Source organism: Giraffa tippelskirchi, chromosome 6 (assembly GCF_054371585.1).
Source record: "Giraffa tippelskirchi isolate mGirTip1 chromosome 6, T2T-mGirTip1v1.2.pri, whole genome shotgun sequence".
Lineage (NCBI taxonomy): Eukaryota > Metazoa > Chordata > Mammalia > Artiodactyla > Giraffidae > Giraffa > Giraffa tippelskirchi.
Window position 1 is genome coordinate 98,661,195 of NC_137280.1, and position 23,233 is coordinate 98,684,427.

Consider the following 23,233-nt stretch of genomic DNA (forward strand, 5'->3'; position numbering starts at 1 on the left):
ATCCCCTGGAGAAGGAAATGGCAACCCACTCCAGTATTCCTGCCTGGAGAATTCCATGGGCAGAGGAGCCTGACGGGCCAGAGTCCATTGGGTCACCAAGAGTGAGACACGACTAAGTGACTTCACACTACAATACATGAAAATCATCCTGAATATATTGTTTTGTAACCTGCATTTTTTACCTGGCCACATGCCATGAACATCTCTCTGTGTCATTCCACAGTCTTCTGCATCATCATTTTTATGGGCAGCAGAGTATCCTACGGATGTACAAAAATGAATTCCACTTTGGGATTGGACTTTTGGATAGTTTCCACCTTGGCACTATTGTAAATAATACTGCAATGACAATCCTCATGGACAAAAAAATTCCTTATTTTTTTTATTTCTCCATGTTAATTCCTAAGCAAACCTGCTGGTGGTAGTCAGAGTTTGAGAATTTTTTAAGATTTGTGACACAGCTTGCCAAGCTTCCCATCAGAAAGGGTTTGCAGGATGTCAGACACTTAGGTGTCCACATTTTCTCCTGATCTTTACCCTGCTTTTATTGTTGAGTTCATCTGGCCTGGTGGTGGGCTAACCTGCCTAGGTTGCCACCAGGAAAAAGGGGCTGGATTCTGGTTAGATGGGAAGAGTGATAGAAGGGAGGGACTTCCAGGTGAGTGAGGTGTGGCTTATGGAAGGCTGGTCCTTCCTCCTCTTACAGAGATCAGCACCCCTGTGACCTAGACTTTGGAAGAAGGAGATGGAAAAACAGGCAGCAGCATTAAAACAGCTACTTCACATCTCACCTGAGTGAGCAGCTAGGCAGAGAAGGGCAGCATTTCTTCTTTCTGGAATTGCCTGTCTTTGTCCTTTGCTCATTTGTCTTTGTATTCTTGATTTGATTTACAGGTCAAACCCTTCTTCTGTTGCCAGTGTTACAGTTTTTACAAGTTTTCTATTTATCTTTTAGATTTTTTTATGGTGGTTTTTTTAACATGGAGACATTTAGAATTTGCATGTAGTCAGATCTTCAAATCTACCAGTCTTTTCCTTTGTGGTTTCTGCCTTCTTTGTTGTGCTGAAAAAGATTTTCCCTACCCCCAGATGGTATAAGCATTCAACCAAATTTTCTTTGAAATGATTTGTTTCATTTCCAAAATCTTTAAGGTATGGTTTGTTTTCCATCAGTCCTGACCTTGTGTGAGCTGGAGACATATGCACAGGTGTCTCAGGGGCCAGTACAAGTGGCTTGATCAGCCCTGTGGATGCAGGACAAATTCCAAGGGCTTCATCTTTGTCTTTCTCTGGCTCCCAGGAGCCCTCTAGTTATCTAGTTGACCTTTTTAAGAGAAAAGAATATAGCTGCCTTTGTTTGATTGGCTCATGAGAGAACTTTCAATCAAAAGAAACCCAAATAAATGGGTTAATTGATGTCTGACAGTTTGGCAATGGCACTTCAATAGCGCAAGTACATTTCATGTGGGCTGACTTTTTGTTTGTTCATTGCTGTATCCCCAGTACCTACACAATGCTTTGCACCTAGTGGGGACTCAGCATAGTACTTGTTAACTGAATAGTTAACTGAATGAATGCATGGAGATCATGTGTCAGTTTTGTTTTAATTTAAAGAGGTAATAAAATAAGGAAAGTACTTATGTGGTCAGGTTTTAAAAAGTAGCATATGATACCAAATAAATTTATCCTTCATTCATTTAGCAAATATTTATTGAATTGTTCCATGCATGGGAAAAACGGCTGATGTAATGATTAAATGAGTTAACATATTGTGTTAGTTTTCCAGTACTGCCATAACAAAATACCACATATTGGGTTGCTTAAACAAAAGAGATTTATTTTCTCATATATCTGGAGGCTAGAAGTCCAAGATTAAGGTGTCAGGAAGGTTGGTTTTTGGTGAGGCCTCTCGCGGCTTGTAGATGTCTGCCTTCTTGCTGATTCTTGACGAGACCTTACTTTGCATGTGTGTCCTCCTGGTGTCTTGTCCTCTTCCTGTAAGGACACCAGCTCTACTGGATTAGGACTCTTCCCTTATGAGCTCATTTTACCTTAATTATCCCTTCAAAGGCCCTGTTTCCAAATACAGTCATATGGGGGACTTCAACATGTAAATTTTGGGAAGACACAATTCGGTCCATAACTCATATGTAAATCGTGTGTCAGAAATGCTTAGAAATAATGGCTGACCCATATTAATACTAAGCACTATATAAACACTTATTATTATTATGAAATACACAAAATTGCACTGGTGATTATCCTTGGGGATAATTTCCAAACATTTCTATGTTGAACAATTTTATTAACTTGGGGGGAAAGCACTACTATTCAATAAAAGACATGGGTTGAACATGGTTTGCAACCATTTCATCATATATTCAAAACCTTTCCTCTGGATAGCATTTCAACTTCTTGGCTCAGCTGTCCAGATTTGTGGTTGTCACAGTAAAGAGAAACAAAGGTCTGGTTGGCTCAACCAGGCCCAGCAGCCAGCACCTCTGTCTCCTGGTGTGTACAGTGGTGGGGGTGGTGTACATTGTGCTGTGTGCCCAGCTCCATGTCCACCCTCTAGAGGGCTGGAAAGACCTTTAACAGTGGGGCAGTGAGTAGGTCAGCCTGAGTACTTGGTTGCAAACAACAAAATTCATACTCACTACTTTAAGCAGAAAGAGAATATATTTTAAAATGTTAGGAAGCTTACAGCATAGTTGGTAGGGCTCAAGAAGCAGGGTTAAATCTCAGCTTTCAGAAACAGCTCCCAAATCTATCTATTATTCATCAGTTCTGCTACCTGCCTGTGTCAGCAAGATGGAGGCCACATGTAGGACTCTCACCTGCTCATTGCTGGCTTTTGAATCAAAGGCTCATGAGGGTTCATCTCACTGGTATAGTCTAAGTCACTTATCTACCCCTTCCTACAAGAGCAGCTGGATAAGAGAGTTTTCTGGATTCTACCTTGGGAAGGAGGTACTTACAATGTGGGGAACTATCCAAAAATAGGAGAGTGTTCAAAAATATTGGAGAGCTCAAATAACAGAGGGTCCATCACTGTCGGAGAAGCCTGGCCCAGATGTCCTAAGTGTAGGAAAACCTGGGTCCACAGTAACTGAGTCCATCTTTGACTGGCTGTCAGTGTCACTAGAAGGCTGGACTTAGAATGGACATGAGGCCTTGCAGAACAGAAAGTGGCCACTTGTGGTGATGGAGAGGAATCAGAGTTATTGCTAGTTAGTTTTGATGCCCAGAAGCCTCTAGATCCACCTCTCCTTATACCAGTGAATACAGAGAGGGACAGAAACTTGCTCAGGGCTGCTCCGCACGACAGAATCAGAGCCAGGACTGGGAGTGGTGTCCTACGTCCCACTCCTTATGCCTGGCAAGATTTAGAGCCCTACTCAAAAATTTCCCTCTCCCCAGGATGTCTCCCCTGGGTTGAATGTGTCTCATCATGTTCACCACCCTGGACTGCTATTACTGCTGCTTCCTACTTGTCTCTCCTGCCCCTTCAGTGCCCAGCAGGGGGCAGGCACATTATTAGTAAAAAAGAGCTGAATGAATGAACAAACGAGAGTCTGGAGGCAAGAACTGCTAGGTGACCTGAGGCAGATGCTCTCATCGCTAGACTTCATTTTCCTGCTCTGTTAAATGTGATAATGTTCTCTGCATTCTTTGGGTCAGGCCCTGTGCCAAGGCTGAAAATATGATCGGGATCCTGCCTGCCTGCCCTCTCAGAGATGCTGATCTGGGAGGAGATGGCATAAACAGCACTGACCACTCCTGTGGCTGACTGACAACAAAGAGAGAAATCCAAGGATCCTCCAGCTCTGCCTAGGTATCTCTGGGCCCCCAGTTCACTCCTGTTGGGTTCCATGATTACCACACCCATGTAGAGTCACAAATTCCCAAGCTCACAAATGGTGCATAGATGGAAAACCACAGAGTGGAGAGGAAAGCTCTGAAGCCCAGGACAGGAAAGAACAAGACCCCTTACCTAGTGATAGGAACAGACCCATAGAGGAGAGGGATCTGGTCTTGCTATCCGCATTCCTCAGGGAGGACCAAACCATGCTCAGTGAAAAAAAGGAAAACACAGTGAAGCTGTAATGTGTCACAGCTTCAGCACAGGTTTAAGAATTAAAATATTCACAAGTAGCAGAGGCATCTGTAAGAATAGTAACTAGATGTTACATCCTGAAGGAGGTCAGACTAAATGTATCCCATGACATCACTCTGAAGAGGAGGCCACCCAGACTTATGCAAAGACCTGGAAAACTTCTGCAGGTGAGTGCTGCAGAGGAGGGCTGGGTGTCAGGCTTGAGGCTTGGCTCTTGGGCTCCTTGCTCTGCAAACAAATGCTTTGTGGGTTCCTTGCCTGCTCACCTCTGTAAGACTGCCTGGTCTGGGGAGATATCTTCTTTCTGCCCAGCAGTCTACCTTCCTCTGTGTTTCTTCCTGAGTACCAGAAGGTCTTTAGTTAATCTGCTGCCAGTGGGAGTAAAGTGAGGGTATTCTGACAGCCATATGAGACCCTCTTGGAGGATCCCTGCCGATCTGGGAGCATGAACAATTCCACAGTCCCTGCCAGGCTGTGCCTGAGTTCCAGCAGGAGCATCTCTCCCTGGAGTCCCAACTTTACAATAGGAAAGAAGATGGAAGTGCCTATTGTAAACACAAGAAGTGTCTTAGAGGTATATACGTGCACACCTGCACGCACAAGGTGTATAGACAGGCTGGGCACACACATGACATATATCGCTACTACAGGCCTGTGCCTGTACACAAACTCACACCCTAGCTGCTGAGCTGTGAGCGCGCATGCACATAGGATAGGTAGGCTCTGGTGGGTCTGAATAGAGCTCTGGCCCTTCCACCATCAGCTACCTGACCTCTGCTCTCTGATTTCCTCCCCTTTTCTGCCTGGGTCAGCTACTGCCTGGCTTGGGATGGCTCCATATAGACAGGCTTGGGCTGCCTGGGCGCTGTCCTCGGTGCTGGAGGCCTGGTGGTACATTCATGTTTTGAGAATAAGCAAGAGTGTTGGAGAAAGTAACCTTGAAATCCAGCGTGGGTGTTCACTGGAGCCTACCAAAATAACTACATTTGTTCTCCCAGAACAATGTGCAACTGGGCTTGCTCCTTTCAGTCCTAGACATTGAAACAGAAGGTGCTCAGCTGAAACCAAGTCCCACTAAAACTGAGTTCCCTTACTGAATTTATGATTAATCTCACTATCCAGACCTTTATTCCCTTTCTTGTCCTGTCTGAGCTCAATCTTGCACTAACTTGAATAGTCATCAACCACAGTCAGATGATTATGATGTCAATAACATCATTAGTGTACTAAAAATGCTATTATTAGATATCATCACTAATGTACAAACACAACTTTTTTCTCCAAGGCAAGATGAGCTAACAGACCCTGAGTCATGGACCACCTGGACAGAGAACCAAAAACTAGAAACATCCTGACTCTGAAAACTTGGATTAAGAAATGGATGATGATTAATACCATCCTCTTTGTTCTTCCCCTTAAAAAAAAACAAAAACAAAAAAACCCTAACTCAAAGACCAAGCTGGAATAGATTTGAGGCTTATCTGCCACTCTTTTGCTTGGCACTCTGCAAGAAATGCTGTACTTTCCTTTGTCACAGCCTGGCATCAGTAGGTTGGTTTTGTTGAGCATTAGGTGAGCAGCCCTAAGTTTGGTTAAGTTACAATTTTCACAACCACAAAGGGACCACCATCCTGTGTAGGCATCTTGTCCATGGCACATTGGCCGCTGGCCAGTGGTGGCTCTCAGATCCTGTATAGCAGCTACCTGAGTACTTCTGCCTCATGGACAGCCCCACGGGCTTACTGCTGACCAGGCATTGTTGACCCATGGAGCTCTCAATTTTGTGATGAAAGACGCAAGGCATTGACTTGTTGAGATGTCTCTGGCAAGTAGCAGAGCTCATGTGTGACATCAACAGGGTATTCTTCTCTGTTGTATTTGCTTCCATCTTTGGCAGGACATTGATTGGGATTTTCCCTTTTGGATTAGGAAACTGTGACCCTGAGAGACCACTCTGTGTTGATTTGTTTGTTTGCTTGATATTTGACAACACTGGCTGTGAACAGCTAATAATAGATAATCAAGGCTCTTTTCCATCTTGTAGCCCTCTAGGGTGTATTTTGCAGAATTGAGAAATTTTTAGTTGTTCACCTGTGAAAAGGAAAAAAAATTGTATTTTATTGTAACACTGCTTGACTTCAGTACTCCTTAAAATCAGGAGAACAATGATCCCTAATGGCTCTCTAAATTATAATGCCGTCTACCAACTAGAACTGTAAAAAAGAAGGACACATGAGGAAATTCCTTATGGGTAGGTTTTTATGCTATTGGATTGAAGTGAGGCTTTGGAAAATGGTTTTTCTTTGAGGCTTTGGAGTTGGTTTGATTTTTATCTTATATATATGTGTGAGGGTGTATTTGTGTTAAAGGAGGGGCACTGTTTTAGTTGGCAGACATGGGCAACAAAAGTTCAGTTCCTAAAAATAGCCCTTTATGTTGCATCCTAAGAAATGGGACCACCTTTATTTATGGTTCTGTGACTAAAGTCAAACTTACATTGGTTAACACTGCATGGTCATGATATTCTTTAGGCTCTGGAGAAATTATGACCAAAATGAGGTTCATTTAACAGTCTAAAACCGATTTTGCTGGCTTGATAAAACATCATTTTCAGATCTTTTACCCTAAGGGAAAAAGTCCTTCTAAAAGGAACTTGCTTTTCTCTCCCTGTGCCTTTGTGATTGGCTCTCAGGAACTCATCTTTCTCTTATCTAGACCATCTCTAGTTCTTTTTCAACTGAAGAAAAAAAGGAAAAAGAGGTCTTTTAAAACTTATTCCAACTGTTATTTATAAACTAATGAGTTTTATATTGTAATACGTGTTTCATAACTAAGTTTTAAAATGAAGCTATGAAATCTCTGGTTGTGTTTATCTATATGTCCATGTATGTGTTATAAATATATATCTTTGTATTTGGATGGTCTTACCAAAATTAATTTCTAAATAAGCTCTGTTTAATTGGCTTTAAGGAAATATAAAAATAAAAGTAACCCAAATGAATTTCTAGTTCACATAAACTGGAAAATATTCCATATTAAATTGGTATTTGGTATTAAAGTTAGTTTAAATTTATTGGTTTAATTAATACAGACATATCTTTAGAGGCACCAACATTAAGTATAATAGTTTTACTGTACCTAGGTTTACTAGATGTCAAATATGATCTTATTATATCTGTTGCAAAATTTGTCAGGAAACAGATAATAACTTGGTATGATGAAAATTTTAGAATATTTTTATTTATTTATTTTTTAGCCAAGCCACATGGGATGTGGGATCTTAGTTTCCTGACGAGGGGTTGAATCCATGGCGCCTGCATCCCTGCACTGGATTCATGGAGTCTTAACACTGGACCACCAGGGAAGTCCATGATGAAATTTTTATAAGTAAATTAAATATAAATGAGATAAAAGCTTTTAGGTAAACTCTTTAGGAATTATCATGTTTTAGGATTGTATACTTAAAAATAGTCTTTCCAGACTTGGGTAACATGAAACTTTAAAGTTTTGCTAAATTAAGTGTTGAAAGTTTTAAAAACATCTAAGTCATTCCTAAATAAAATAAGATACTGGAACATTAATTGTTGAACATAGGCTTCCTTTTACAGAGACATTAAAAGTATCAGAAAAACATCTACTTCTGCTTTATTGGCTACGCCAAAGCCTTTAACTGTGCGGATCACAATAAACTGTGGAAAATTCTTCAAGAGATGGGAATACCAGACCATGTTACCTGCCTCCTGAGAAATCTGTATGCAGGTCAAGAAGTAATTGGACATGGAACAACAGACTAGTTCCAAATTGGGAAAGGAGTACAACAAGGCTGTATGTTGTCACCCTGCTTATTTAGCTTATATGCAGAACACATCATTCGAAACGCCTGGCTGGATGAAGCACAAGCTAGAATCAAGATTGCTGGGAGAAATAACAATAACCTCAGATATGCAGATGACACCACCCTTATGGCAGAAAGCGAAGATGAACTAAAGACCCTGCTGAGCCTCTTGATGAAAGTGAAAGAGGAGAGTGAAAAGGCTGTCTTAAAACTGAACATTCAGAAAACTAAGATCATGGCATCCGGTCCCATCACTTCATGGCAAATAGATGGGGAAACAATGGAAACAGCGAGAGACTTTATATTTGGGGGGAGCTCCAAAATCACTAGAGATGGTGACTACAGCCATGAAATTAAAAAACGCTTGTTCCTTGGAAGAAAAGCTATGACCAACCTAGACAGCATATTAAAAAGCAGAGACATTACTTTGCCAACAAAGGTCCATCAGTCAAAGCTATAGTGTTTCCAGTAGTCATGTATGGATGTGAAAGTTGGACTATAACGAAAGCCGAGTGCCAAAGAATTGATGCTTTTGAACTGTGGTGTTGGAGGACCACAGTTGTGGTGTTGAGAGTCCCTTGGACTGCAAGGAGATCCAACCAGTCCATCCTAAAGGAAATCAGTCCTGAATATTCATTGGAAGGACTGATGCTGAAGCTGAAACTCCAATACTTTGGCCACTTGGTCTGAAGAACTGACTCATTGGAAAAGACCCTGATGCTACGAAAGACTGAAGGTGGGAGAAGGGGATGACAGAGGATGAGATGGTTGGAAGGCATCACGGACTCGATGGACATGAGTTTGAGTAAGCTCCAGGAGTTGGTGAAGGCAGGGAAGCCTGGCATGCTGCAGTCCATGGGGCCGCGAAGAGTTGGACATGGCTGAGCGACTGAACTGAACTAAAAGGTATTTAGAACTATTAATAAATAGGTTTGGTGTCACACCAAGACATTTTTGGTAAATAATACACACATGTTTTTAGAAATTGCAAATATATTTATAAGTTTGCCAACCTACAGAATGCTAATGAGAGACAGGTCAGAATTGCTTGCTTCTTTGTTTTCACTAGAAATTAAGGTTTTTAAGAGTTGAGAATTCTCATTAATATATGTAATTAAAACTAAAAATTAATAAGAAAAACATCTTTGTATGCAAGGTAAAAGGTATGAGGAATGGAAAAGTATTTTGTTAAGGGAAAATAATTTTGTCTGAAAGCTGTTTATTTCTAAATAGGAAAGAAAATAAGGGACTAATATACATAGTTATAGAAAGTTGTAGAAGGTTTGTGAGAGGAAAAAAACATCTTTAGAAAAGAATTCTATGAGTGGTCAGGACTAAGATTAGCATGATTTTAATTAAGTAAATCAACTTTAATACTAAAGATAAGATAGTAAAAATCCTGTATTTAATTTCTCTCTCTGTTAAGAGAGCAAAGGAGCTTTTTGGGTTTTATTTTTGTAATTTTATTTTTTACTTATTTATTTTTGGCTGTCCTGGATCTTCAGTGCTTTGCTTGGGTTTTTCCCTAGTTGCAGTAAACAGGATCACTCTCTAGTTGTGATACAAGGGCTGTTCTCTGAGGTGGCTTCTCTTGTTGCAGAGCACATGCTCTAAAGCTCATGGGCTTCAGTTGTTGTGGCTCATGGGCTCAGTAGTTGTGGTTACTAGCTTCTAGAGCACAGTCTCAATCATTGTGGCACATGGCTTTAGTTGCCTCTGGGCATGTGGGTTCTTCCTGGGCTAGGGATTGAACCCATGACTCCTGCAATGGCTAGGGGATTCTTTGTCACTGAGCCACCACGAAAGTCTCCATAGATTTTTGTTTTGTTTTTTGTTTTTTACCATTCAGCTGCTTTTGATAACATTGTAAGTTTCTTTACAAGCTTTTAAGAAATTTGTTGTAAATTTTTATATTTGCTTTTGATAACTTTTATTGTCAGTTTGGTCAAGTAGATAAGTACTATTTCACAGTGACCTATGACCCTATTTGATCAAGTATTTTGAAACTTTTTGATATTTTTGGCAAACTTCTGAGAGATCAAATTCTAATTGAAATTGATTTGACCTCTAGCTAACCTTGAGTTTTCCAGAGGGCCCCTGAAGCATCTCAGTTCAGTTCAGTTGCTCAGTCATGTCCAACTCTTTGCAACCCCGTGGACTGCAGCATGCCAGGCTACCCTGTCCTTCACCAACTCCCAGAGCTTACTCAAACTCATGTCCATTGAGCTGGTGATGCCATCCAACCATCTCGTCCTCTGTCATCCCCTTCTCCTCTTGCCTTCAATCTTTCCCAGCATCAGGGTCTTTTCCAATGAATCAGTTCTTCAGATCAGGTGACCAAAGTATTGGAGTTCAGCTTCAGCATCAGTCCTTCCAATGAATATTCAGGACTGATTTCCCTTAGGATTGACTGGTTTGATTTCCTTGCTGTCCAATGGACTTTCAAGAGTCTTCTCCAACACCACAGTTCAAAAGCATCAATTCTTTGGCACTCGGCTTTCTTTTGGTCCAACTCTCACATCCATATGTGACTACTAGAAAAAACGCAGCTTTGACTAGACAGACCTTTGTTACCAAAGTGATGTCTTTGCTTTTTAATATGCTGTCTAGGTTGGTCATAGCTTTTCTTCCAAGGAACAAGTGTCTTTTCATTTCATGTCTGCAGTCACCATCTGTAGTGATTTGGGAGCCCAAGAAAATAAAGTCTGTCACTGTTTCCATTGTTTCCCCATCTATTTGCCATGAAGTGATGAGACCAGATGCCATGATCTTAGTTTTTTGAATGTTGAGTTTTAAGCCAGCTTTTTCACTTTGCTCTTTCACTTTCATCAAGAAGCTCTTCAGTTCTTCTTCATTTTCTGCCATAAGGCTGGTGTCATCTGCATATCTGAGATTATTTATATTTCTCCCTGCAATCTTTATTCAAGCTTATACTTCATCCAGTCTGGCATTTCACATGATGTACTCTGCATATAAGTTAAATAAGCAGGGTGGCAATATACAGCCTTGACATACTCCTTTCCCAATTTGGAACCAGTCCGTTGTTCCATGTCCAGATCTAACTGTTGCTTCTTGACCTGCATACAGATTTCTCAGAAGGCAAGTAATACGGTCTGGTATTCCCATCTCTTGAAGAATTTTTCAGTTTGTTGTGGTCCACACAGTCAAAGGCTTTAGCAGAGTCAATGAAGCAGAAGTAGATGTTTTTCTGGAACTCTCTTGCTTTTTCTATGATCCAACAGATGTTGGCAATTTGATCTCTGGTTCCTCAGAGAAGCAACTCGGAGAGAGATATTAAACTAAGTAGGATTATTTGGTATGTTAAATTACATGGGAAGCATTGTCAAAGAGTGATAAACCTTCTCAGGTTATGTTGTATGGATAAATATTATTAACATATATATTTTTAAATTATATGGAATTCTTAAAAAAATTTGATATGTCCTGATAAAATGTTATCAGTCATAATTCTAATTATTATCTTCCAATGCTGTCTGTCATAGCACTAACCAAGTTTCTCTGTCAGTTGCATTGTAGTAAGATCTTTAATGCCTTTTGAAGTTTTTGTCATTTACAGACAGTTATTGTTGTACTCTGATGCTTTTGCAAAAACACTTCATCTTCAAGAAGATTCATAGAAAATACAGTTTTCTGATAAGTTTCAGATTATGCCACTGAACTGAGTAAGAAATTAAAGAATCCCAGTGGCTGTATAAAACTGTTAACAAAAAGGATTTGTCACATAGCACTGAGTGAGCTGCTGAATATAATATTGTTATGGTCTTTATCTGAAATATTACTGACTTTTAATCTATGTTTTTTAGATACAAGGAAAGCTTTCCCCTTAAGCTAATTACGACTCCAGCAGCTTGATAAATTACACCTTTATAAGCAGAACTGAAACATTTATCTTTTCTCTCTCCCTGATCCCGCCCTTGGGTTTCCAGCAGCCTTATCAGGTGAATAAGGAAGATCATCTCCTGACAGGTGCAGGAATTGCAAGGTATTTGGCGGGAGAGGGGGGACTTGAAAAGAGAAGAATTCACCCATATCTACAGATATCATAAGCAGAATCTGTGACAAGCCCTTGGCATGACTTTCCTGGCCTTGAGAATCCTTTTAAGAAGTTCAATCTAAGATTCCTTATGAAAAGTTCCAGGACAGCCAATTTAAAAGAATCTATATGATCAGTTGTTGTTGTCTTAGTTGCTAAGTCATGTCCAGCTCTTTTGCAACCCCACGGACTGTAGCTGGCCAGACTCCTCTGTCCATGGGATTTCACAGGCAAGAATACTGGAGTGGGTTGTCATTTCCTTCTCCAGGGAATCTTCTCAACTCAGGGATCGAACCCATGTCTCCTGCATTGGAAAGCAGATTCTTTACAACTGTGCCGCTAGGTAAGCATATGGTCAATTACACTTATATAAATAATCAGGCCAAGTTTATTAAAACCAGACGCATTTTGCAAACAAATTAGTTTTAATTTAGCTACAGTTGGTAGAAACGAGGGTGACTTTAGAGAGAAAAAGATTATGTTTCAGTGTATATTAGATTCTGGTTCTGTTAGTTGAGGTCTGTGAAAGTGAAAAGTGAAAGTGTTAGTTGTGCAGTAGTGTCTGACTCTTTGCAACCCCACGGACTGTAAGCCCATCAGGCTCCTCTGTCCATGGAATTCTCCAGGCAAGAATACTGGAGTGGGTTGCCATTTCTTTCTCCAGGGGATCTTCCCCTGGGTCAAACCTGGGTCTCCCACACTGCAGGCAGACTTTTTACAGACTGAGTCACCAGGTGAGGTCTGTATTTACTATCTAAGACTCATTTCCCAGATAATTCTTTGTTCTTATGTTACATTATTGTAAGTTTTATTGAATTATTAAAAGGACACTCTAAATTTGTTTCTGAAGCTTATCACAGCAGTCTGTCTTTGGGTGAAGAGCAGATGCCCCATGACCTGCAACCAGGAAATTATGCATACTGGAAAAGGCATCAGTCAAAGGACTGTCTCCAACCTGGATGAAAAGATCCTTATTATGGAGTCCTAACCAGCTCATGCACAGCAAAACTGAAGGGAACTGACTCTTGAATTAATATTTCCCATTTAAGGAGAGTTTTTTCACTGGACTGATCTATGGAAAGGACTACTAACTGCAAATGACACCCACATCCAGACAAGAAGACGAAAACAGTGGTAGACTGCTGACTCAAGAATCTAGACCAGACCTGTAAGACCCATCCTACTAATTCAATTGAACTGTTTACCAAATGTTTGTCTACTGTCAAAATAGAAAGTTATTGTTTTACTTCTAACCATACTGTTGCCCCCGATGTTCAGGATAGAAGGACAATTCTCTAGTGAAATTATCAGAGTATAACTACTCATGACATATATCACTGCTTGCTGTAAGTCTACCGCTAAAAATACATGTACGATGATGGTGTGACAACTTAGTGTAATGGATAAAATGCATATCCTATAAAATGTTTCTCCATAATCAGACCTCTGAACTTGTTCACTGTGTCTGATTAGTTTTTCTCCAATGTAGACAACTAGAAAGATCCCTCTCTCTAAGTAGATAGATAGATATAGCAGATATACATATCTGTTTAGATATGTATGTAAACAAGAAGGTCTAGCACTGAGGGACATGATGGATTCAGGGAGGCAGTAATCATCCTGGCATCTATTAGGGACAACTAACAGGGACAACTACTTTGATCTGTTGAAAGATTTGCAAACAAAAGGGTAAATGATCAAAAAATTGTTCACATATTGAGATCTGGGGAAGTCATTCTGGCTTACACATCATTTAAATTAAATTGGAACAGTCTATGCTTATTGAACATACATTGTACATCTGCTTTAACCATTAAGGAAAAAATACATTTAGAAGTGAAAATAGAGTAACTGCGGTTCAAGCATTCAAAATAGAGCTGGGTGGCCATTTGTGGACATGGTTTCAGATTGGTTCCTGTATTACCGAGAATTTGAATTTTCTGAACTAACCATATCAGACTCAAGGACACCACCAGCTGTTCTCAAAACAATATCTGCTAGCAGCTGCCAACTCAACCTTATGAAATCTTCCTCTTACTTTAGGAATATTAGTGACAGATGAAACAACTCAAGCCATAGCCTCCCAGAAGAAGGCATTAGATTCTTTAGCCAGATTAATACTTGACAATAAAATTGCTTTAGATTAGATTTTAGCAGAAAAAGGAAACATATGTGTAGTAGCTAATAGAATCTGTTATGTATATGTTAATACCACATCAGAAGTTAAGACCTACTTAGATAAAATTAGGAAATTCATTACCTGGTGACAAGTCTCCCCAGTAGTACCAGGTTCAGACTGGTTTTCAGGCTTACTCTTCTGAATTCCTCAGAGAGTGAGATCTGTTTACCAAGGTACATTTAAGTTGGGGTTGTCACTCCTCTTCCTGCTTCTAACTGGGTACCTGATTGTAAAACATACTGTAAGCTGTTGCACCAAAGGTGCAAGACCTGGATCTCAGAAATATTTCCTACTTGGTATGCAATGTTTCCATTTTCAATTGAGTCAGGACTGTGCCCTCATTTCAGCAGGAAATAGCTAGAATGGTCATCACTCTCTTCCCTCAAAGATTTGGCAGAAAGTTAAAACAGGAGTGGGGATTGAAGCCATGTCTCCCTAAAATTGAATTTTCTTACCTAGCTTATGATTAATCTCTCTATCCAAAACTTTGTCCCCTTTCTAGTCCTGTCTGACACCAACCCTGTGCTAACTAAACAGTAATCAACCAGAGTCAGATGACTAAAATTGCTTTTGTCGATAACATCATTAATGTACTAAAAGCTATTAGAGATATCATCATTAATATACTCAGGTTGTTTCTCCAGGGCAAGATGAGCTAACAGACTGCACGCCATGGACCACTTGGCCAGAGTATCATAAGCCAGGGACATCCTAACTCTTGAAACTGAATCACACACCTGGTTTCAGGACTTAATGAAGTTCAGGTTCTTGATGTCTCATTACATAAAGAATTCAGTGAGAGGCAAAAGTGACAGGTAAGAAATGGATTTATTTAGAGAGAAGAACACTCCACAGAAAGATGGGCCATCTCAGGCAAGAAGGCCTTGAAATATGGCCTGGTTAGTTTTTATGGGCTGGGTAATTTAATAGGCAGGATTATTCCAGTTATTTTGGGGAAGGGGTGGAGGTTTCCAGGAATTGGGCCACTGGCTTCTTTTGGGTCTTTGATGGTCAGTCTTGGAACTTGGAACTGTCCTGGCACCTGTGGAGGTGTCACTTAGCTTGCTGCTTTGTTACAACCACTGTATACTGGGGATTAAGGTCTGGTGGAAATTGACTCATCCACCATCTTGGACCCATTTGGTTCTAGTAGTTTATGTTGTCCTCCTGCATGCGTGCTAATTCACTTCAGTCATGTCTGACTCTTTGAGACCCTATGGACAGTAGTCTACCAGGCTCCTCTGTCCATAGGATTCTTCAGGCAAGGATACTGGAGTGGGTTGCCATGCCCTTCTCAGGGGATCTTCCCAACCCAGGGATTGAACCTGTGTCTCTTAGTCTCCTGCATTGACAGGTGGGTTCTTTACCGTTAGCATCGCCTGGGAAGCCCCATGTTGTCCTCAGAAAATCCCATTCTTTCAAAGGCTGTGCCCTGGCCCCTTCCCTCCTGTTTCAAAACTGCAATGAAGAAATGTCACAGAAATGTCACAAGAGGATCAGTTTCAGCCTGTTTGTTCATATCCCTTAAGAAAAAAACCCTAACTCAAAGACGAACTTGAAGTAGATCTGGAGCTTATCTTCCACTCCCTTGCTTATAACACTGTGATAAACACTATATTTTCCCTCACCAAAACCTGGTGTCAGTAGATTAGGTTTGCGGTGCCTCAGGCTGGGTGAGTTCAGTTTGGTAACACAACTGGCCAGCTAGCAGTGTAGCCATCCCGGTCTTTGGGTGCCTGTGTGGCCATTCTTTGTAGCTGTGAGGGGCCTCTTGAGAGGCTTCATGTGCCACATATGATTGTGTGTGAAGACCAGGATTACCTGTGTTTCGGTGAAACACCTGTGATTCCATGTGGCTTTCTGTGACCTCATGTGACCCCGTGTGGCAGCCTGTGACCACATGCAGCCTCCTGTGACCTTGGGTGAGCTCAGATTCAATCTTCCAGAAGAAGAGATGTGCGATCTGGGGTTCCCAGCGAATATGGGCACTATCCGGACTAACAGCCACTTTTCCAGATCCTACTTAGACCCTTATCGACCTCTCTCCTCTTTCGTTAGAGGGCTTGACACCCAGAGGCTCCCGGTGTCTGCAAACTGAGGTCCTGGGGGCGTTAGCGTCAGCGGGAAGCGGCGCAGCAGCACGTGCGACTACTAGAACAGGTGACCACAACCTCTCTGCCACCCAGAGTCTGCCCAGCCTTAAAAGCCAGGATCGCGCGGGTAGGGGTAAGAGTCGCGCATTGGCGAGGTGCGCGGCGTCACCACCCCGCGCGCGTCGCCCGTGCGCCCCTCTCCTGCCCGTTTCCCCAGAACGCCGAGTCCTGACGTTGGGCTGGGGTGGAGAGGGCCGGTCGGCTCTGCAGCCTGGCCCCTCCCCCGCCCGGGGACTCGGCGGTTCCGACGCGGGGGTGAGCGCGCGGGGCGTCCGGACCTGGCCCGCGGCGGAACTGGCTGCGAGCGCCAGTGCAGAGCGCGCTCCTGGCCCTCCCCCTCCCGCCGAGACGCCGCAGCCGCGCGGGGAGGCGGGGCGCTGCGGAGCCGAGGGGCGGGGGCTAAAAATACCCGGCGGCGGCGGAGCCGCGGCGACTGCTGGGGCTGCGGGGCTGCGGGGCTGCGGGCCTGCGGGACTGCGGGGCTGCGGGGCTGCGGGCCGGGGAGGCCTTGCGGGGCCAGGCTGGGTCCCGCTGAGCGACATGCTGACCTTCTTCCTCGTGTCGGGGGGCTCCCTCTGGCTGTTTTCGGGTGAGTCCCCCCATCCCCGTCCTCGTCCGTGACCCCCATCCCCAGCACACTGTGGGATCTTGGTCCTGGGTTGGGTGAGCCCCCAGCCCTGGCTCCTGAGCCATCCTTTCAGGACGCCGCTGGGTCGCCCAGGTTTCCCCCTTCCAAATTCTGGCGGGCTCTGGGCTGCGTTTGGGAAGCAGCTGTGTCAGTAAAAATGAGGGACCTTGCTCACTGCGACCCCACAACTTCCCTCCAGTTCTCGTGGTCTCCCTCCAACCCCCTCCCCCAATATGGCGAGGACCATCCGCTGGGCAGACTAGGCCCTGAGCCCAGTCGTTCCCCAAGACCAAGTCCAGGGACAGACAGTTCATCCTTGTTCATCTCCAGGGTCCAGAAATGGAGAGTGTTGGGCCCTGAGGTCCTACAGCAGGTCAAGGACATGACCCAGACTGACTTGGGGCATCCCGATCCTGGTTGAGAGTGTCTCCTCACAACCCCTCCCTGCCCACCTTTGACTCTCTGTAAAGCAGGATTCACCTGGCTCCTCAGCTATGCCCAGGGCTTGTGTCCCCACTGTGCCAACCCCCAATCTCTCCCCCTCACAGGAGTCAGCTTCTTACCTCTGCATCCTCTCAAGAAACTTTGAGGACCCCCCTCAGTCCCTGCCCAACACTCTTCCTCCCCCACACAGAACCTGGGCTCTCACCCAAGACCCATTCATCCACCAGTTTTCCTGCCTGCATCAGTCAGTCCTCTCTGAGCTTTGGTTTCCTCTAGGTTATGATACCACTAAAGGTTCTCCACCTACCCCCTTGTACAAATTCAGCCTGATACTGTATGTGCAGTGCTTGAACCTTAAATTGGCTTTAAGCTGACCTAGCCCAGAGAAAATGCTTTATGACATGTTAGTTTTATTGTTATTTCACATTAAAACAGCAGTATCAGAGGAAGTAGTAAGGTTCTTTCTGAGCAGAAGGGGAGGAAGTTGACCCTTTTGAAATTCTTAACTGAAACTTTGCCTGTTATTTAATATTCACGGCAAATTCTAAGAGGTCTGTGGTGCTGGTTTTTTTTTTTTTTTAACTGAGGTTCAGAGGTTAATTGACTTGCCCGATGTCACATGGATAATATCTGAAAGATTAGGGTTTGATCTGAAGTTTTAATTGATCCATCGTTGCTAAGTGCTTCGTGGCATCAGGCTTGAACTGGAGGGTTGGTGGGCGTCCCCTGCCGCTATTGCCCTGAGTCAGGCCACAGGGGCAGCTCCCCTGAGCTGGGGAGAGAGTGAGGCCTCCCTAATCCCCTCAGCTCCCTAAGCTCCTTATGTCTGCCGGTCTGAGGACAAGCTGGGCAGGGCCCTCTGGGTCTGATGTGCGCATCCAGCAGACAGGGTTGGAGCTAGAGCTAGGGTTAGGAACAGAGGGCTGGAGGTATCAAAATAATGATGATGATAGTAACAGCCCCTACTTAATGCATGGATGATGCTCTCAGAGCCCTTTCCCTGTGCAAGGACCCCATTGCCCTACCCTTAGGAGACCCCATCGCCGCCACCACCAACCCCCCAGCCATAGGTCTAAGGGTAGCTCTCTGGAGCCTTGGTCTTCTGTGGCTATAGGGAGGTGCCTGAGAACTGCAGGAGTCATCAGCAGCCTCTGAGGAAACAAATCCTTTTGGTGCAGGGTGCTCATCTGAAAGTGGGATTCAGCCAACACTAACTCAAACTGGCCTTCAGTCCTGCTTTGGTGCGGAGTGTTTCGCAAAGCGGTCAGGTGCCGCCTAGAGTGGGGAAACCGCCTCAGTGAAGGGGTTTTGAGGGGCCTCAGAATGGTCAAGGAGGCTTTTGGTACAGGGGGGCAGCTGCTTCCCTAGAGGCCAGATTTCTCAATGCATACAGGAAATTTCTCAAAAGATGCCACAGTTGGTGTAAGGGTGAAACACTGAGGCGGTTGTGTGGCGATCACTCCAGCCACACGTCATGGCATTCCCAGATCATGTCTACCTTCCTTGAGACTCTGCCTGGACCCAGCCTTTCTCTGAGGGCAGGGAGGACACCTGGGCTAACACTGAGAACACATTCTGGTCCCATGGCAGCTGCCAGAATCCTCTGGCTCAGCTGGGGCCAGGAGAGGCCCCCCTGAAGTGATAGTACTTTTGTAGTTATGTGCAGTTTACCACCCAGTCTGGCCCTACAGAGACAAGGGAAGGATAGAGGAGAGCCACCTGGAGGAGGAACTGCCTATCTGGTGGAAGCAACCATGTGTTTTGAGCCTTGGGAGAGCAATGGCTATACTGAGGCCAACCCAGATCCCACCTATGTGTTGAGTAATAAACAAGGAAACAAAACAGACCCGGTGTGGTGAGTCAGATGCTGTGCCTGGCTCAGGAAAACATGGTCTCAGTGCTGTGAGCACTCGGAGGACTTTGAGAACAAAGGATTTGCACTTCTGCCTGCCAAATGGCACCCTTGTACAAAGTAGAAATAGGCTCCCCTCTTGGTAGATGAACTTCTAGGCTGATGCAACCCTGTGTCCTCCTACAGGATCCAGTCTGCGCAACCATATACCCGACCATCGGTGACGTCTGAGTGGGCTTCTGCAACATACAGGGGTGTTTGTCAGAGGCAGGTAGGCCAAACCCCAGGTAGAGAAAGTCAGGTCAGCAAAGATGTGCAGGAAGAACTGTGGTGGGAGATGGGTCTTTTAGGGTCTTTTGCCTGAGTATTCTGGGTTGTCGGAGGGGGTGAAGTCTGGATGGGAAGGGATTCTAGAGAAGAGGGTTTTATTTCTGGGGCAGAGAAGCCCTTGATTTACCTGCAGTGGCCAGGCTGATCCAGCAGGAGGAGAGTGGAGGCTGGGAGAGCAGTGGGAAGCTGTTGCGATATTATGGATGAGAATAAGTCTGGCCAAAGATGTCCCAGTTGAGGCTAGGTTCCAGGAAGAGGAATGGTAGCAGAGACTGGTGTGGCAGCAATCTGGCTATGGGTGTCCAGGGCAGGTGCAGACTTGCACAGCCTAGCTCATCCCAGCTCAATCAGATTCTCTCTCTAGCCCTGCTCCCATTAGGGTAGAGGACTGGTGTGAGGTCTGGGGCCATCCCAGGGGGCCCAGGAAGGCAGCCGGGAATCGGACAGTGGACTCCAGGCAGAACATCTGAGGGCACACTTCACAAAAGAAGGCCTGGATTTGCATATGGCGCACCTCTGTGTGGGAGAATTCTGACCTTAGTACCCTCTCTGGCTCCCCAGCCCATGGTGGGGTAGGGGGGTACTCCCGATGAGAGCACGCTGACACCAGGGGGCAGCAGAACCCAGCCACTCTGCTCCCTGGCTGGTTTTCTGTCCCTTGAGATTATAAGCGCTCTTGGGTTGACCTTCAGAAGACCGAATCTGGCTCAGCTACAGCCCCAGATGGGATCCAGGGCTGTCCCCCACACACAGCATGCAGGATAAGTGAGCATGAGGCTCTGACTTTTCTGCAAAAAGAGGCTGAAGTTACAGGCATTTGTAGAACAGAAGCTGCTATGTGTAATTAGCCAGTGCCTGGCACATAGTAGGCACTCAAAACATTCACTGAATGAAGTTCTGTTGGGGAGGAGCAATGTTTTCATGGCAGAAGTGTTGTTGCAAATGTGCTGACTAGACTGCTATTTTCTTGAGTGTATATCATATGTTCAGCGCCATGTTCTACAGTCCGCAAGCTATCGTTTAATTTCACCTATGACACTGTGGTGCTGTTAGCCCCCTTTAACAGATGCAGCATCAAGACACAAGGAGGTTCAGTGGTGAAGCCACCCCTGAGAGCTGTGAGTCAGACCACATTCTCAGACTCCAGGCCACAGAAGGACCTGGAGGATCAGAAAGAACCCAAGCCCCTCCAACAGACTGGTCGGTGGGCACAGATAAGGGAGCAATCCTTGGATGGGGAGAGTTTAAGGAGAAAATAGGTGTAAAGAGCAAAGAGCAGGGGCTGGCGCATAGGGAAGGGCAAACTAAATGTTAGCTAAAGTTCTAACACCTTGAGCTAAGCCTTCCTCAAAGGAGATGCAGGACTCTGACATCCCAAAAGGGGGTAGGGAAAGAACAGACATTCCAGGCAGAAGAATCCATGTGAGAAAAGACTGAGAAGACAGTTGAATGAGAGCTTGGCACAATCTCTACTCAGCCAATGAGGTCTCCGGGACTGGGCTCTGCAGGCCTAGGAGGCCAGGCAGCAGAGGCTTTATTCTGTGTGGTAGCCGTATCAAGGGCATATGGCCAAAACTGAGCATGTGGATGGCCAAAGTGAACTGTCCCTGCACCCTTCAAGCCACACGCATCTCTTGGGGGCACAGGTTCCACTAAACTACAGTCTTTGGCCTCTTCTACTAGCCCTGTGATCTCCTGAGGGCAGAGCCAGGGTGTCTCCTGCCTGTGCCCCAAGCCAGGGCCAGTACACAGTGTGTGCATCAGTGTTGATTGCATAAGTGAATGATAAGAAAAATTCCTTGAGAATAATTTATCTTAATAATGATGTGCTTTATAACCTTTTATCTCACTACAAGTCCACTGGCTGACAGCAGACCTTGAATGTGCTCCTACTGGGTGCCAGGCTCTCTGCCTAGCTGGGGGATGTCGTCAATATGGGGAAAGTCCTAGGGGAAAGCAGATGTGAACCTCTTGCAGCCAGAGCCATAGCAGCCTTCACTGGAGAGCTCAGAACAGAAGGAGGTGCTCCAGAAGTGAGTTCACGAGTGAGTGAATGACTACACTTGCAGCTGCAGAGTGACGGGTTTTGTGGAAGGTAGTCTTCTCTGAGGACGAGATCCTATCATTTCCTTAGAGCTCCAAGTTTCCAGTCTCCCAGTAGGCTGGGAACTCACTCTGGCCAAGAAGAGCTGAAAGGAGGCCCCAGCCCCGGTCCTCAGCTCACTGGAGGATCTCATCTGATGGCCCCATGCCCTGTGTTGGCCTGGTCAGAGTCCCCACCAACCACTCATTGAGCCCTAGGAGGGGAGCACTGTAACTAAAGTGCTGTTTTGGGCCTTTGGGGTTGGCCTTCAGGTTAGGCCCAGAGGTGGTGCCACGTAATTGCTCAGTTGCTTTGGGATCCCGTGGTTGGTGTGGTCATTCTCTGACCTAGCTACTTTGTGTGGTTTCCTGATTCATGTGAGGCTTGGGGTCCGTGACAGGCAGAAGTAGGAAGATGGGAAATGGGCTGGGACAAATGTGAGCCAAGCCGAGCTGTCTGTTCAGAAGTTCAATCTGTAATCTCAGAGCCTGAAAGATTTCAGATCCCGAGAAGTCCTGTCTGTGCCTGTTCACCAGCTCTTCCTGGAGATACTCTCCTCTCCTGACAGCTACTCCAGGGAGTAGAGGTGCTTGGGGGTGGCCATGGAGAGTTGGGGGTGGCTGGCTTCTGATTTGTCATCTGCTCATTCAAGCCTGCATTCCAAGGTAACTGCCACCTGGGGCTTTAGAGCAGGAAGCCAGGCCAGGATGGTGCCAATGAGGTAACAGTCGGCATCTGTTGCCAGATCCTGGGGTAAGCAAACCTGGGCTGGTACCTCTTAAGGCCGAGAATAGCTCTAGTGACTATGGCTGTTGGAGGAATGGAGAGAGAGGACAGGCTGGCCCGGGTTGAATGGGCAGCTCTGGGATAGTGCCCACCAGTCGACACCAGGAACCCTGACCCACTCTCTGTGTACCACCACAGTTTGGCCCACCAGCACAGGAAGTGGCTACCGGGATTAGCCCTTGGTAGCCCTGTTTTCCCCACTAGTGTGTTTTCGTTGTTTGATTTGATTTTTGTTTTCTCTAGATTATTCTCGTGGCCAAGAATCCCCGGTGGGGTTCCTCCTGATCACTAACCCTTCCCCCAGCCTTGGCTATAAACCATTCTGGGGACTGACTGCAGGTCCTGCCACATAGACAGGAGGACTACGGTGTGGGCGGACAGTAAGGTCAGCCAGAGATTGGACAGCATGGCCAGCTGGAGCCACACAGCAGGGACAGTCAGAGATGGGGATGGAAAGGTAGTCAGAGCCGGGACAGAGAACGCAGCAAGATGGAATGTGGGCCAGCCAGTGAGACTGGAGTGTAAGGTTGACCTGAGGGTGGATGGTGAGGTCCTAGAGGTCAGTAAGAGGAAAGCAGGTATCCAGGTGGAGAAGGGGGCCTCTGGGAGAACCTATCCAGGCCTGCCATGACCCCTTGACTGTGGAAGGGGCAGTGCTTCTGGCACTTCTTCTGCATGAAGTCACCTTCACCTCAGGATGCTGGAAAACGTACCTTCCAGGAGGTGTGTTGGGTGTGCTTCTCTGGGAGATACCACTGACTCACCTGTACTC

At 45.1% G+C, this 23,233-nt stretch overlaps 1 protein-coding gene and 1 long non-coding RNA gene across 35 annotated transcripts in view; one reads left to right on the forward strand and one right to left on the reverse strand.

Moving 5' to 3' along the window:
- Positions 1 to 2,660: 2,660 nt before the first annotated feature.
- Positions 2,661 to 16,595, reverse strand: LOC145510067 (uncharacterized). Of its 2 annotated transcripts, XR_014056657.1 has the most exons (3): positions 16,007 to 16,501; positions 14,267 to 14,408; positions 2,661 to 6,208 (listed from the first exon to the last, which is right to left on the reverse strand). It is a non-coding gene; the product is annotated as an uncharacterized LOC145510067 (long non-coding RNA). The 2 variants fall into 2 exon arrangements; XR_014056658.1 differs by lacking the exon at positions 14,267 to 14,408 and having other exon boundaries at positions 16,007 to 16,595.
- ACSL6 (acyl-CoA synthetase long chain family member 6) overlaps positions 16,038 to 23,233 on the forward strand; it is a 65,383-nt gene continuing 58,187 nt past the window's right edge. For 13 of the 33 annotated variants that reach the window (XM_081500205.1, XM_081500197.1, XM_081500175.1 and 10 more), the window contains exons 1-2: positions 16,692 to 16,927; positions 19,449 to 19,533. Coding sequence is in view for 8 of the 33 variants with exons in the window: in XM_081500169.1 (XP_081356295.1) it covers positions 16,086 to 16,107; positions 16,244 to 16,345 (124 nt within the window). In the remaining 25 variants the exon portion in view is untranslated. The other 20 variants (XM_081500174.1, XM_081500177.1, XM_081500173.1 and 17 more) reach the window with 9 other exon arrangements.